Raw genomic sequence first — 17197 nt, 5'->3', positions numbered from 1 at the left:
GAAATACACTACATTATTAATGTATATAACTGTATACATATGTCAAAGGACCAAAACTGTACACTTAAAATTGGTGTATTTTATTATATTTGAATTAAACCTCAATAAAGCTGCCTAAAAACAGAAACAACAAGAAAAAAACATGTTGGAGAAAACACAGATAGATAAAAAGGTTTAAAACACACTGTTAAACTAAAAAAGTTGAAATTATAAAACTTTTATCCAGTTTATCTCCAATTTAAACTGTATTTATAGAAAAAGATATTCCTTGAAAAGTAAACTGTAGTTAATTCTGGGTAGCGGAGTTTCTTGTGATTTTTGTGTGTGCTTTTCTGTAATTTTCAAATTTCTGTAATGAAAACAGACTAATTAATCAGAAAAGAATATCTGAGAAAAATGCTTTGGAATAACTTCTAGAAAATTCTATTTATATTTCAGAAATAAATTACTGAGCAGGGCCTCTTAGAACCTGGAAAAAAATGTGCACAAAGAATTGGTGCTTCACCTCTAATACCTTGAGTACTCTAATAAAGAACAAGTAGAGCGGGCTTCCCTGGTGGCACAGTGGTTGAGAGTCCGCCTGCCGATGCAGGGGACACGGGTTCGTGCCCCGGTCCGGGAAGATCCCACACGTTGCGGAGTGGCTAGGCCCGTGAGCCATGGCCGCTGAGCCTGCGCTTCCGGAGGCTGTGCTCCGCACCGGGAGAGCCCACAACAGTGAGAGGCCCGCGTACCGCAAAACAAACAAACAAAGAAAAAAAAAAAAACAAGTAGAGGGACTTCCCTGTCCAGTGGTAAAGAATCCGCCTTTCAATGCAAGGGATGTGGGTTCGATCCCTGGTGAGGGAACTAAGATTCCCACATGCCACAGGGCAACTAAGCCCACACGCCACAACTACAGAGCCCACACGCTCTGAAGCCTGCTCTGACCACAACTAGAGAGAGAAAACCCGCACACCACGAGTAGAGAGATGCCCGTGTGCTGCAACAAAAGATCCCGCATGCCGCAACTAAGACAGGATGCACCCCAAAATAAATTAAATAAATAAATAATAAATCTTAAAAAAAACACAAGTGGACAACAGATTTTTACTAGCCAATTGTCAAGAATTTCATAAAAGTATTCTTTTGATAATAGAGAATCACTAGCTCTTTGACTTCAAAGAAACCTTTACAGATCATCTAGCCCAAAGGTTTCCAAAGGTGGCCACTCACTAGAATCTTCAAGAGCACTTATAAAATATAGCTTTCAAAGGTCCCACTGCCAGAGATGCTGATACAGGGAGCTCGGGTTCAGGGGCCAGGCACCTGTATTTCTAAAATGTTTCAGGAGTCTGTGCAGCAGGGTTGAGAACCACTGTAAGATCAGTAACCTCCCTAGGATTACAAGGCTAATGAGTGGCAGGGTAGTGACAAGAATCCAGGTTAGTGCTTCATGGAAGAAATCAAGAGCACATATCTAAAATTATTATCATCATAAGTTACCACAGTACCTTTACTGATGTTTACTGCATGTGAGACAGTGTGAAAAGGGCTTTATATGCATAATTTTCAGATTATTCCCACAAGAATCCTAAACAGAAAGTCTCCTGTTAAGACAGAACCAAACCTCAGAGAGTTTAATAACTTGCCAAGGTTACTTGGCAAAATGTGATGAAGCCATGATTCAAACCAAGGTTAGCCTTATTTTGTCCAAAGGCTGTGTTTTAAATTTACTATTATTAACTACTAAGTATTGTTATTATTAACCCATTATACTGCCTTCTCAATTTCTGATGACCTATAACAGTGCTCAGCAAACTGGCCCATAAGCCAGCTACCTGTTTTTGTAAATAAAATTTTATTGGAAGAGCCACACCCACCTGTTTATGTACTGTCTTTGGCTGCTTACATGATGCAGTGGCAATGTTCAACAGTTGCAACAGAGACTGTATGACCCACAAAGACTAAAATATTTACTATCTGGCCCTTTACACACGAAGTTTGCTGACCTATATAATGAAAGGATGAATGATGAGGAGAGATGCAAATTATTTCCCTTAAAGTTCTATTTGAATAATGAAACTATGAAAGAATTAAGATTCCTCAAAGGAGTGGACTCTGGATTCCCTGACTCAATTTTTATTTCTTCATGCCCTTGCACAACTGAGTACAATGCATATGAAAATGATAGTATTAGGACCTTAAGATTTAATTTTCCTCAAGAGAAATGTCAACTACTGAAAATAGTGAGAATGTCAAATGCAAAAGGACAACTTTTAAGTATGAGACTGACAGAAAGGACTATCCTGGTTCTTTTAGTTTGTAATTTCCTTTGTACCATAATTTAATACAAAGAACAATGTTTTAAATATAAATATCTATACGTGATATATACATACTACTGATAAATGGATATATACCAAGAAATAGGATGTACCACGAATATATCAAATTACCTACTTTTAATGTAGAACTAGAAGAAAAATCTGATGGAAGAATCTGGAAATAATTTGAAACTAATGTATTATGTGTCAATATCCATATTTCAAAGCAAAGTCAAGTCCAGTTTCTAGAAAACCTTCCCCGACAACATCAACGCATGTGGAGTACTTCCTTTTCCATACTCTTTTCAAAGTATTGTTTAAAACGTAAGTTGCAAATATCTTCTATAAAGAGCCAGAAAGTAAATATTTTCGGCTTTGTGGGTCATCCAACCTATGTTGCAACTACACAAATCTGCCACTGCACTGTGAGAGCAGCCACAGACAATATGTAGATGAATGGGGTGTAGTGGTGTTCCAAAAAAACTTTATTTATAAAAACAGGCAATGAACTAGATATGGCCCATGGGCCATAGCTTGCCAGCCCCTGGTTTAAATCATACAAGAGTCTTACCATATACTTAGCCTTAAAATAATGTATTTGAATATTTACTGATGGGTTATATCTAAATACCTACACTTGTACAATTTAACTTGTTTTAGCTATTTGTTCTCTAGCTGTCTTACAGACTATAAGCATTGATGGGAGAGAAGTAATTCTTTTTTATATGTAGACCCTAAAATATTGTGGGAAACATGGAAAACATAAACTTAGAGTCAGCTTCATACACCTCCCTTTTATGGATGCTATGAGGATTAAATGAGACAACACATAAAAGTCCCAACACAGTATCTAGAACACAGCTGACACTTAAATGCATGATACACTTCAATTTTCCAAGTATCTTCACCCATGGCAAATGAGTGAAATTTAACACCTGGATGCTAACAAATACCTTGTTCTGCCTCTAGATGAAACTTTGATATCTTTTTGGGAGGATTCATCATCTGATTTCATGTCATCTGATGAAGGAGGTTCATGAAGGTTTTCATCTTTCTCTTTGTTTTCAGTCTTGATTTCTGTTGGAACAACAGTTCCAGACTGACTTTGCAAGCCACCTAACAAAGAGGCAAAGAAACAGAATAAATGTCCAGACTCATTTATGAATTAGAATTAAGACAGTAAAAAGCTTTCTTGATGGTAAATATCCTTAGTTGTTATAGAGCTACTATAGAAATCTGAAGATGTAAAAAAGTAAACTATTCAGAGCTGGAAAAAGCACGTCCACAAACCTTAGAAAAAATTGCTTTTTAAAGCACCTGTATTTAAAAAAAAACAAGCCTGACCCTGATGGTGAGTCCAATGCTCATTTTCAGGCACATTTAACAATCAAACAAGGTAGGAGAAACATGATGCATTTTAAAAACTTCTAAGATGCTGTCAAGTTAAACGAAATAAGCTTTAACATTTTCCTGGACAAACACAATAAAACAGGCATCATGGTTAAATACAACTGGGAAAACTTTATCCTGGTGGTCTTAATACCACCTATATATTTGTACTTATTTATAAGGTCTGTTATAACATTGACAACAATTTGCTTTTTATAAGAATTGTCTGTCTCCCCAATTAAATTATAATCTTCTAAACAACAGCTACTATCACTCAGAGCTCTAAACATACTCAGAAATGTCTTTCTCAATTCCTCTAGGGACAATGAAGACTCAGCCACGAGGGGAAGTGATTTAGAAAGAGACAGGACAGGGACTTCCCTGGCAGTCCAGTGGTTAAGACTCTGCACTTCTACTGAAGGGGGTGCGGGTTCAATCCCTGGTCAGGGAACTAAGATCCCACATGCCACACGGTGCAGCCAAAAAAGAAAAAAAAAAAAAAAAAAGAAAGAGGACAGATGCAGGAGCTGGTAAGAAGATGACCAGTAAACACTGAACAACGGTTTGCACAGGGTTCCATACATCAATAAATATCTGTAATTGGCCCAGCTAAATGGACCAATTGGAACCCTAAATATTGACCCTGTATATTCACGCAGTAGTACTACTACTATTTGGAATTCTACCACCTAAGATGACTTTTTTTTTTTTTTTCTGTACGTGGGCCTCTCACTGTTGTGGCCTCTCCTGCCGCGGAGCATGGGCTCCGGATGCGCAGGCTCAGGGGCCATGGCCCACGGGCCCAGCCGCTCCGCGGCACGTGGGATCCTCCCAGACCAGGGCACGAACCCGTGTCCCCCGCATCGGCAGGCGGACCCCAACCACCGCGCCACCAGGGAAGCCCCTAAGATGACTTTTGATTCACAGATGTCAATCTGACTGTGAAGAAGGTGACAGTACTCCAAAATGATACCTCTGTATGCACTACTGCTGTAAATGAATTATATAGTTACCTCTATAATTTTCTTGTGTTTTATGGTTCAAGTCTGTGCTTGAAGCAGTGACCGTACTAGACAGGACTGAATGATTGCCATTGAGACTGACAGAGTCTTCTCGATGAGTTCCGACCTAAAGTTAAAAAAAATAAATAAAAATGTTCATGGTGCAGTAATTGTTCAAATTCTTTCACTGGGTTTAATAGAGAAAACAGCTATCACGCATCTAAATTTAGCAACATATTTTGGATGCCACTTTTCTGGTTTTTGGATTGTAAAAGACTCGACAGTAGTACTGTTTCTGAATAAAAATATTTTAAAAAATTCCAGCTTTCAAATTTTATATCCCACAGAGGGTTGCTGTGAGAAGCAAATGAGCTAATAGACAAAAAGCACTCTATAATCCATACAGCACTACATATTATAGCCTCTATTGTGTATCAATCAATCTAAAAACCTATTCCATATACTACCTAAAAATGTTAAAGTATCCATGAATTTGCATTTAGCAAAATACTGCTTTGTTCCAAGTAATATTATTTATCTATACTTTAGCATATCCTTTTCTTACACACAGTGTCTTGTTTTTTCTTCCTCTAATTGCTTCTCCTCAAAAATTTTAAGAGCAGCAAAAGCAATACAAAATTAAAATAACTTAAAATAAAAGTTCTACATTGCCAGGCAACAAAAATGCCATACATTTTTATTCTCAGTTTTAATCAGATTTAGACAAGTCACAGTTAACTTGAACTGAGAAGGCATGCAAACACTACCAAGTGTTTTTAGCTACTGCAGTATTTTTAGAAAAACTGGTTACAAATGAACCAGTTTTTTTTTATTAGAACAATAGCAGATGTGGCAATTAGAAGATTAATCCTTTAATTAAATAGGTTTATTGCCTGGAGTTATACATGAGAACCACTGTTTTTCAATAAATCCTTCAATCCCAGTAAAATGCCATGCTTTGAATCCCTCTTGAGTAATTAATATAGCTTTTATCTTTCATGACTTTGTATGGATTTTACCCTAAGAGGTATAAATACCCCTATGCAAGTTTATCCTTTGGTTTCCTGTGAGCCAAACAAAAGAAACCAAAGCAAAGTTTCAGGCAATGCAGGCTATTGGTAGTGGATCTGATTAGAACATACCAGGTCTTCCACCCAACTTTTTAAGAAATGTCTGACCTCTACCTTTATTCTTATCTTTAATGTAGTTTTGAAAAACCCATTCAATGTATTCCATAGCTACTTTTTAAATTATCTGAGGATTAGTCATTGCTGAGAATTAGCTGTGTCACTACTCCCCTGGATGATCAAGCATTGACCATACCCTTTTTCTAAACCACACAATTTCATCATGCATTAGAATCATAAAATCTTAAAGCTGGGAAGGGACCAGAGAAATCAAGACAGCCTTCTATTCCATTACCATTTTGGAAATTTTCCCTTAGACCCTTAACCTTTACTTCTGCCCTGAACCGCAACCCGCCCCCAGTAAAAAATCTTGAGAAAAATCTGAAGAACTGAATCTAACACCAAGTGAAGAAGTGGACTATGAAAATTACATTCGAGAGAGGAAATTATTTTATTTTTTTGCAGTACGCGGGCCTCTCACTGTTGTGGCCTCTCCCGTTGCGGAGCACAGGCTCCGGACGCGCAGGCTCAGCGGCCATGGCTCACGGGCCCAGCCGCTCTGTGGCATGTGGGATCTTCCCAGACCGGGACACGAACCCATGTCCTCTGCATCGGCAGGCGGACTCTCAACCACTGCGCCACCAGGGAAGCCCGAGAGAGGAAATTATTATTTTTTTTTTATTTTTATTTTTTGCAGTATGTGGGCCTCTCACTGTTGTGGCCTCTCCCGTTGCGGAGCACAGGCTCCGGACGCGCAGGCTCAGCGGCCATGGCTCACCTGCCCAGCCGCTCCGCGGCATGTGGGATCTTCCCGGACCGGGGCACGAACCCGTGTCCCCTGCATCGGCAGGTGGACTCTCAACCACTGCACCACCAGGGAAGCCCGAGAGAGGAAATTGTTTTTAAAATAGTTTATGATATCCTATCTCTAGGGAATCCTGGTCATGTTTATTCATAACACATAGGGTGCTTTCTTGCTAGCTATGAACTACTCAATGATCTAATGATCTGAGAGGAAGGTCAGTTCAAAAATTGCATTTTATAAAAATAGATAGGGTAAAATACAACAAATAGTTACAAATTCTTTGGGACCTTAGGAGTCTAGGCCTATTTTAAAGATAATATATTACTAGAATAATTTTGACTGGCTGAGGAAATCACTGCAGGATAAAGTAAAAGCTAAGAGTTTTTTTTTTTTTTTGTAAGAAGATGTTGGGGGTAGGAGTTTATTAATTTATTTTTGCTGTGTTGGGTCTTCGTTTCTGTGCGAGGGCTTTCTCTAGTTGTGGCAAGCGGGGGCCACTCTTCATCGCGGTGCGCAGGCCTCTCACTATCGCAGCCTCTCTTTTTGCGGAGCACAGGATCCAGACGCACAGGCTCAGTAGTTGTGGCTCATGGGCCTAGTTGCTCCGCGGCATGTGGGATCCTCCCAGACCAGGGCTCGAACCCGTGTCCCCTGCATTAACAGGCAGATTCTCAACCACTGCGCCACCAGGGAAGCCCCAAAGCTAAGATTTTTATGTCTGTGTTTATAATGTGGACTTAAAACTTCCCACGATGTTTGGTAATATATGCCAATTTTGCTCTTATCTAGTATTTTGAGCTATCACACCAAGTAAATGAAAAATAAATAGCCTTTTAAAATTTAAACTTTTTTTTTTTTATAAAAATAAAATTTATTTATTTATTTATTGGCTGCTTTGGGTCTTCGTTGCTGTGTGCGGGCTTTCTCTAGTTGGGGTGAGCGGGAGCTACTCTTTGTTGCGGTGTGCGGGCTTCTTATTGTCGTGGCTTCTCTTGCTGTGGAGCACGGGCTCTAGGCACGTAGGCTTCAGTAGCTGTGGCACGTGGGCTCAGTAGTTGTGGATTGCGGGCTCTAGAGCGCAGGCTCAGTAGTTGTGGCACATGGGCTTAGTTGTTCCGTGGCATGTGGGATCCTCCTGGGCCAGGGCTCGAACCTGTGTCCCCTGCATTGGCAGGCAGGTTCTTAACCACTGCACCACCAGGGAAGCCCTAAAATTTAAACTTTTAAACATACGTTTATTTACTATATATTGTACCTCTGAAACCCATTTTATAGCTCTGTCAGATAATACTGTTGAACAGTAACAAACTGAATTTCACTCATTTGATTGATAAGTGATGATGCATCTGTGAAATTCTTATTCTTTTATTTCATGAGTATAAATAATTCTTTGATTTTTCTGAATCTCGACTAATGAAAATGTTCTATCACCTCTTTTCTGATGAAAGGCTTGGCAGACAAAGGATCATTATCTAAACAATAGATCTTAAGGATTTTGCTTTTCCCTGAAGGAAAATCAGAAAGGTTGCTCAATTTGTTTTGCAATATAAAATGTCAGTGAATATCTTTGTCTTTATAGAATACTACAAACTAAGTATTTTCTCACACCAACCTTGAACAAAATTAAGCCTTTTAAAAATGGCATCAGACTAGCAAAAAGTTTCAAGTCTGGAGTTTTTCATGTTAATGAAGTTAGCAGGAACTTTTTCTTTGTAACTTGATTCCCCTTGCAAATGGCCCTCATATATTTTCTGGAGAATTTGATGTTCACAGTTCTTATAGTTTTCTTTAACCCTTGCTCACCCTGGCTCCCATGTCCTTCCTTTAATCTGAAGTTACCCATTCAAATGGCTCTGTCCACACACGTAACAGGTGTATAAACAGTTCTTTGTCTGAGCTCAGAGCCTGTGAGGCCAGCCAGATAGGACCTTGTTTAATTGTTCATCTCGTTAGCATACAGCTGACAGAATGCTTCTATTGGGGGACTAGCAGGGGAAGGAAAACCCCTAGGCCTGCTATGCTCTAAATTTCAATTATGAAGAGCTCCGTTTCAGAATAAACGGCCCATTCCATTAAATGACATCATCTTGCATTCTGAATCTTTACAATCTACCTATGGCCTTATTTTTGTGGGAGCATCCAACAAGGGACTTGTTTTCATTTAACTTGGCCAATGGCTTCAACACCCACAATGGAAAAATGTTAAATCTAATTAGTTGATGAATAAGAGGTCTTGTGAATTAAGGGATAGACTGAAAATTACTCAGTATGAACTCCTCGCTGATTTTGAATTCTATTCTAATAATTTGTTCAATTTGTACTATTCACTGAGTACTAATGATTTAAATTAATCACTATTAATCTACAGACTGAATAAAGGATCTTTATGTACTGTAAATATTTTGTTTTACCCAAAGAGGGTTTTATGCTAAAACTTGGAAGAATTCCAGTTGTTATGATTCCTTTTGAATAATATTTCCATAAATATATAATCTGTATGGATTTCAGGCTTAAAAAAACTTGACAGTTAAACAATTTTGAGTTAAAAAAATTGTATCAAAACCCTTTAAAAGCACTATAATGTGGTTTTAACAAAATTTTAAAAAATTTAAGTTGCCCATTTGGGAAAAAAATTGGTTAGAAAAAGTAAAATACAGTTAAAAAATAAACTCCTTCAGTTTAGCGGAAACCTACATATACCATTTCTACTGTATACAAACCTATACTAACAAAATTACTGTCTAAATATAAGGTTAAAATGATTCCAAATTTACTCTGATAAAGTGACAAAAAGTGCTAAAATTTTGAATAAAATATTACTCTGTTTGCCTGTTAGTCTTTAATAAATGAATCTTAAATCTTTTAGAACTAGGAAAAATATAGTTTCTCTAACTGCTTTAGGATTTAGAAAACAGACATGATTTATATTTTAAATCATTATATAAGGTCGCTTTAAGTTCTACAACTGAACATTATTTGCTCTCATACAAGACACACATCTCCAACCATAGCTTAAAGAACAAAAAACCCAAGCAATCCCCCCCGCTCACCCCCCCACAAAAGACATGCCTGAGTTAAATTTCCTCAGGACTTGTAACAAAGAAATCAAAAGACCTCCTGGATGTAATTTTATCCTGTATCATAAATGAGAAACTTTTAAAGATTTGCATCAGCCTTCCATTAACACAAAAGCTTCTAATCTAACTTAGTTTGAAGTTGAAATCACTGTCTGAACAATAACTGAGCACTTTGTGTTAAGGATAAAAGTGCTATTACAGAGCTATCTCACCAGGCCTCGGTATTTTAGATATTACAGCCATAAACTGATGTGATGTACAATAACTTTATATTGCTGAAACCTCTTTGTAATGCCTAAATGAAATTAATGAGTCTCATTCCTTTTCAGTTTTCCATTTAATAACATTATTTTTTTGCTGTCAGCAGTTTATTCCGAGTTTATTCTTACATTAAATAAATGGGAGCAAAACTATAGTCTGTCCAATGCTGACATTTCAATAGTTTTAAAAATCCTGATTTTGTGTTTTAAAATTTAAATGATACATCAATCACATCCTAATAATAGTGTCTGATAAAGCCTTAAGTTTTAATTTGCATTAAGAAAATATGGAGAACTATCCAAAATATTGAAAGGGAGTAGGAAATTAAGTAAATGAAAATGTTAACCCTATTCAAAAGTAAGAGCAAATGTTAAAACTAGGGCAGGCTGGCTACACTAATTATATGAGAAGGAGTAGTAATTACCCACTTCCTAGTCTCTTTTTCTGATATAATAATCTTCAGGAAATCTAATTTTTTTTTTGCGGTACGCGGGCCTCTCACTGTTGTGGCCTTTCCCGTTGTGGAGCACAGGCTCTGGACGCACAGGCTCAGTGGCCATGGCACACGGGCCTAGCCACTCTACAGCATGGGGGATCCTCCCGGACCGGGGCACAAACCCGTGTCCCCTGTATCGGCAGGCAGACTCTCAACCACTGCGCCAGCAGTGAAGCCCAGGAAATTTAATTTTTGTGTATATTAGATAGCTAAAATATGTTAAAAGCTTTCTGTGGTTGAAACCTCATTTAATCCTAACCTTTGATGCTAGTCAAGTTTGTTCAGTTAAAAGAAACAACAAATAAGTCTTTTGATATTGACTCCTATTAATATTTTTGGCAGGTGGTAGTCTTATTACCTTTGTGTGAAATATAAAAATTGTTTTCTGGAATAATGAAAAAATAGTAATTATTTCATCTATAAGAAGATGGATCTACAAATCAGTAGATCAGCTGTAGATGATCTTACTAGCATAATCTTGTTATAACTGAAAATAACGTAGAGAAATGTTTTCAGCAACAAAGCTATTTCCTTGATCAAGGAGACTATTTTGGTTAACCTGCCCATGTAGACTTCACACCACAAGTTACCTTGATAGCACTGAAGGCTGAGAGCAGAGTCTCTGTATTACTTTTATCCTGCCATCAACTCTTATTCTTCTACTCCCAGTGCATTCTGGCTCACCTCAAATATTCCAACTACTTCAACAGAACTCCCAAACTACTCATTAAAACAAAATAAGCAAAAAGTTATAGGCTCCAAGAAAAAGAAAAGAAAAAGCCCCCAAAAAACAAAAAAACCCCCCAAAAAACAAAACTTGCTAACTCTCATTTCCTGCACTGGGAAGCTAATTTTGTTCTAAATCAGGGATTGGTAAAGTATGCCTATGAGCCAAATCTGGTCCTGTTATTTATTTATTTTGTTTTACTAGTAAAGGAGGCTCTTTTTTATAAATAAAGTTTTATTAAAACACAGCCACACCGATTTGTTTTCATAACAGCTATGGCTGCTTTCATGTTACCAAATCAGAGGTAAGTAGTTGTGCCAGAGACCATATAGCCTGCAAAGCTGAAAATATTTACTGTCTGGCCTTTTACAAAAAAAGTATGCTGACTCTTCTCCTTTAAATGCTAGGAGAGAAAGTAACATCATATTTAAAACTTGGAATTAGGATGGTGACCTCTAGTAAATGCCCACAAAAATCCATTACATCAAAAATTTAATTTGAATGTTCTGTGGAGTTCCTGGAATGGTATTTATGTTTACTAGACCAGTTTTACTCTCTGCAGAAAAATAAATGAAATGATGAAAATTAAATATTTTTGAGAGGAAACTGACCTTACAAATTCTAAATGGCAATATAGAATTGCTGATAAACTGATATTTCTGTGGTTACTTTGTAATAATGGCCATGTAACCTCCATTTTTAGGGGCCTAAAAAATACTAATTTATGTTAATGCAGAGGAAAAGTATATAAACTACCAGAAAGTTAAACAAGACAAAAAAAGAAAAGTGATTCCAGAATGTAAAATTGTGTTATTTCTTAGTCATGATCAGTTAGAAAACATGGGGGTGAGCTAATAAAAGCAGATTAACTCTTAAAGATGGCTGGCAATAGTTACAAGATGTCCCCCAAATCACACACCCTCCCAGAGTATGAAAAGAGTTGATTCCACATAAGTAGGTACAAAGCATGTAAGCAAGGCTCCTGGCAGTACTGATGGAAGCCCTCAGACATGAATAACAGCCACCAGGATAAGAGTTTTCCTCAACAATATGCCTAAGACTTAGTTGGGACAGTCACTGGCTGACTGTGATCTTCATTTCATTCCATTCTTTGGTCTTTCTGCTGAAACTGAGAACTGAGTACTCACAGCTAAGAAGTTCATTTCAGAAGGATGGGAGCTGAATACTAACTCACCTGACATTCTTAGATTTTGTCAGTTAATAACTTTTGAGGGTAAGCCTGGCAGAAACATCTGCATCTCCACCTCCATTAGTGATTGGGGAAGGGGTGGATATAATACATGATGTCTGGCAGACTTTTCTCAGCTGTGTCGTCTAAGAAGGCTATAAAAACTGAAGGAAGACCTTGATAGACAAACTCAGCAATAGCCTGGGCTTAGTTGCTGCAGCACTGATGCTGCTTCTCAGACTAAGCCAGACTCACCTCATGTTTCAGAACTCTCTTATTCTTGATTACCTTGAATTATTTTCCTTTTATTTTTGCGGTACGCGGGCCTCTCACTGCTGTGGCCTCTCCCGCCACGGAGCACAGGCTCCGGACGTGCAGGCCCAGCGGCCATGGCTCACGGGCCCAGCTGCTCCGCGGCATGTGGGATCCTCCCGGACCGGGGCACGAACCTGCGTCCCCTGCATCGGCAGGCGGACTCTCAACCACTGCGCCACCAGGGAAGCCCTTTTCCTTTTTAAAGAATATCTCTGGCAGCTCTGAAGTAGGCAGCATATTCCTAGTGAATATAATGGAAGCTACTTTCTTAACGAAAAGCTTCAGGGCAGTATCTAATATTAGAAACAATTTTTCCCTCAACAAGTTCTTTTAAAATGCACTGTTTTTACATGGCTTTGGAGGACTGGATTTTGAAAAATCTCTTTTCCAACTTATATCCAAAGTTGGTAAAAACAACCTCCCAAAGATAGAAGTTCCATTTCATATAAATTCTATATTTATGTGGGAGGAGCCAGAGATATATCATATATTGTAGCAGATAAACTGGAAAAAGGAGCAGTGGGCTATTAACAATGAAGAATTAAAAAAACGATTAAGAGGTGAGGACTAAGAATTGCAAATACTGCAGGCTGAGACAAGCTCAGGATTCAAACATACTGATTTTCAAGTCATTCTTCTAAATAAGGATAAACAGTATTTCAGCAAAGTAATAATTTATACTTGCAACAAATGCTATCTTATAAGTCTGTTAAAATTATTTTATTACTACCACTAATAGTGATGACAATATTCCCTTTTATTTCTAGGAATTCAGTAATTTAAAAATGCTTTCACATTTATTAGTTTATCAATAGCAACAAAAGCTAATTTAAAAGGAGTCTTAATTTCAAGATCTTCTGATATTAAAAAAAAAATGTTTTTAAGACATGTGGGCATCGTCACCTATGTTGCTGAAAACACTGTTCTTAGGAAACCAGGCAGCCTTGTTTGATGTTTACTTCAGCAACTCCAGAATGAATATAAATGGCTGTCTGATATATGAATGTGAATGTGAAAATCTGGAACCAATCCTATTTTACAGAACACAAGACTTCAGCATTTGGGGCACCTAATTATTGCGATGATAGGTGAATTTTAGCCTTGATCACACGGCTTACAGCTAGAAATCTGTTTCACAGGAGAATATTTCACAGCATGCAATGAATCTTAAAAACCATGCCATAAACATGCAAACACATGGTTTCAGTTAAATAGCAGATTCAAAACGAGCTTCATTCCTTTAAAACATAATTTGTATAAAAAACAATGTAAGACATTCGACGCAGAATTTTTGATGTGCATGGCTGCAGAATTTTACTTTTTTCCTCCTTTAAAGAACTACCACGTTAAAAAAAAAAGGGATTGAACGATTTTACTCTCTTCAGGGATTAATCTAAAATTGTTTCCTTTCTTTGTCACTTAAATTACAGTCATTCTTAAAACCACCCCACATTTTTCCTTCATTTGGGAATAAAGCTTAAATTTGGACCTGTACAAATAATATTACATTTGTTCTACTATTGAAGGCTGGTTCCAAATTATAATAAATAGCTTTTCTAGACCAGAACCCTTGAAATTCAGTCTTGCTTTATTGCTTTTGATATTAAGACTTTCTACAACTGTTTCAAGGCAAAAACTGTTCTGCTAATTATTACATATCTGGAAAAAAAATCCAAGTTTAAGCGAAAATGATCTCTGTAGAAAGTTTCTGCTTTTTGCACATGGTCATAGTAGGATTTTAAGGGCCAATGCTCAGCCAATGACCCTGACCAAGACAGTAAAAGAAATTCTTAAAAGCCACTCTACCTTCCTTCCTTACAGAAAGAAGGAACCTCTCTCCCTGAAAGATTTCATGAAAAACATGTAGGACAATACGCATTAGAAGTTATTTCCAAAAGGATGAGCACTATTTTACCATTGAAGCAGGTCGACTGCTTGTAACAAGGCTTGATCCACCATAGTTTGAATTGAGGCTTCCAATTGGTGCATTATGGGATGGTCCCAATAAACTGTGTATATCACTGTGACCAGCAGGCAAACTGGTGGAAGGTCCCACGGCATGGTTCCGCAGCACATGGATAGCATCATCCAGTCTGTCCAAACGATCCTCCATTCGAGATTGCTGTAGGGATTGAAAAAAGACATGGAGGTTACTGATGTTATCTATTAAATTCATTAAACTGCTATGTTTCCTACTTTGGGATATAGGGAAGGCAGCAGGTGAATATGCAATATCAACTAGCTTCAAAAGAAACTACCTGTACTACGAATCAACAATGAAAGAAAGGATATTTGTAGACTATGCTAAATTAACAAAGCTTCAGAAGCAAATCACTGCTTCATAAAATCTATTTACCAGTCTAGCATGAGGTTATTTCTTTTAGCTTCTACAAAAGCTGAAGGCTACTCTACTGTGTCTGATACTCAATTATCATTGATAAAAAAGATAACCTGTACTTTAACACTGATCTTTGAAATGAGGGCAATTGGGGGAGGGTCTTCAAATCCATCAAATTTAAGTTGTAATTTTGTTTTAAGTGAATATTTATAATACCTATCTGAAATGGTGACCACATCCAAATGTGCTCTTTCACAAAACTGATGAAATGATATTATCTGTCTGTGAATATACACATGCCCCATACACAAACATATTAGAATTTAAGAAAATAAAAGCACATGCCAGTAGAGCTCTTTTAAAAAGAATCACACTCAACAAAAGCCTATTTTTACATATTGTTACAAAAACGAAAATAGTCATTGTTTGATTTTAAAAGACTCTGGAGTCTGTACAGGCTTGATGATTTTAAACGGATAATAGGAAGTATAATTAATTGAAACACAAAAAAGGCACCATCTAAAAGAAATAGTACCTCACAGACATCCTTTAAGAAGGACATTGCATCTTGCAAATGCTCGTGAAGTTGCTGCTCAACTCGATTTTTCTGGCAAAGTCAAGACAGAACAGGAGGCAAAGCACAGGTTAAGATTAACTCCAAAAGAGATGAGGAAATAGCTGATGTGCATGTCAGCATAACATGTTAGTAAAGTTAACGCGGAGACCTGCAAGATCTACTTGTATTAAGGTATGAGAAGGCTGGGATTTAACAGCAAAGTTATAAGGTTAGCATCTAAGTAGCACACATTGCTTATATTTGCTTATATGTGAGAAGAAAACTTTCCTTTAATTTAAAATGTTCTGTTAGTCACAGAAGAAGAACTTTTCTATTTGCAACCTGGAACTACTGAATGATAGCATGACTTAACAATCCATTAAGTCATCCTTATTTTGTTTTTATAATGCTTCGTAATTCTGTGGTAAGCATAGAAAGGCAACAGTAGTTAACACCCTACCACAAATTCTTCACTCTCAATACCTAGACAGGCTCCTTTATTCTACTGCTTTGTTTGTCAATGGTTTTGCTTGTACAATTTACATAATACATTCTTTTTTAAAAAAGAAAACATGGGAAACAATACTCTTCCTGACAAAAATAATTGATGCTACATTTAAAAATTTTAACAGAAATGTAATAAACTATACACAATATCATCATATGAGAAAGAGTAAAATACAACCATTTTGCAATGCTGGACTAATTTTCTCTTACTTGGTCTGTGTGTTTTTTTTTCTTCTTTAAATTTCCTTTACATGTAAACATAAAATTATAGTAAAATTAAACCCTAGATCTGTCAAAGAAACAAAAATCCCATAACACTATTTTAATACCAGCTGTCCTGAGACCAGAAGCCTGATGTTCCAAAGAACAGATGGTAAAAGGCACACCCAATGTGTCTTATATAGTTCAACTAAATCAGGCCATTTGTTAGCAAAGAATTCGTGTGTAATGCTATCCTACTGTTTTTTCACTGTTACTCAAGATTTTCTGGGAAAAAAAAAAGAACTCCACACTATTAGATAAAAGAGACCTTGTATGTTTCTCAGAGGCTCTTACCAGGGAGTGGAGTGAGTTTTCATAGCTTGGGGATGAAGGCGCTTGCCCTCCAGGTCTGGGCCACTGACTGGTACCTGTTAAAACAAAACCCAAAAGCACCCACACACCTTGGTTAACTCAGTGATCTTGATAATGTTCTAAAGGAAAGGGTAAAGATATATTGTAAGTGTGCATAAATTTATGTGAAAATTTTTGTTCAGTCTTCAGCATGTTACTGGCTACTGATAAACCCAACATATTAAAATTTTTTTTCATTATTAATATAACTGTGTAGGGAGTTGAGAAAAAAACTATACTTTGAAACATAACTACATTTATGTTTGCATGTTCTTCACACTGTGTCCAAATGCACACATATCTTGAGAAAATGTACTTAAAATATGCATAATTTAAAATTCTGTCCCTCCCCCATATTTTTAGTCTTTATGATCATGCTATTAATGACTTACATTAATATTCACCTGATTCTCTATATCATAATTTGCTTAACCACCGCTACCTCACTGCTAGACGTTTTGGTTGCTTTCATTTGGCTATTATGAATAGTA

General features: G+C 37.1%; 1 protein-coding gene across 9 annotated transcripts in view; it reads right to left on the bottom strand.

Annotated features, from left to right (window-relative positions):
• Positions 1-17197, bottom strand: part of TCF12 (transcription factor 12) — a 385237-nt gene that overhangs the window by 16446 nt on the left and 351594 nt on the right. For all 9 annotated transcript variants that reach the window (XM_060150625.1, XM_060150615.1, XM_060150635.1 and 6 more), the window contains 4 exons: positions 16650-16723; positions 14609-14815; positions 4709-4823; positions 3260-3422 (listed from right to left, as the gene is read on the bottom strand). In XM_060150625.1, coding sequence (XP_060006608.1) covers positions 3260-3422; positions 4709-4823; positions 14609-14815; positions 16650-16723 — 559 coding nt within the window. The remainder of the gene's footprint in view (positions 1-3259; positions 3423-4708; positions 4824-14608; positions 14816-16649; positions 16724-17197) is intronic.

Source organism: Lagenorhynchus albirostris, chromosome 1, assembly GCF_949774975.1.
Source record: "Lagenorhynchus albirostris chromosome 1, mLagAlb1.1, whole genome shotgun sequence".
NCBI lineage: Eukaryota > Metazoa > Chordata > Mammalia > Artiodactyla > Delphinidae > Lagenorhynchus > Lagenorhynchus albirostris.
Note: the sequence above shows the minus strand (reverse complement) of the source record. Positions and strands in the feature narration are given on the sequence as shown.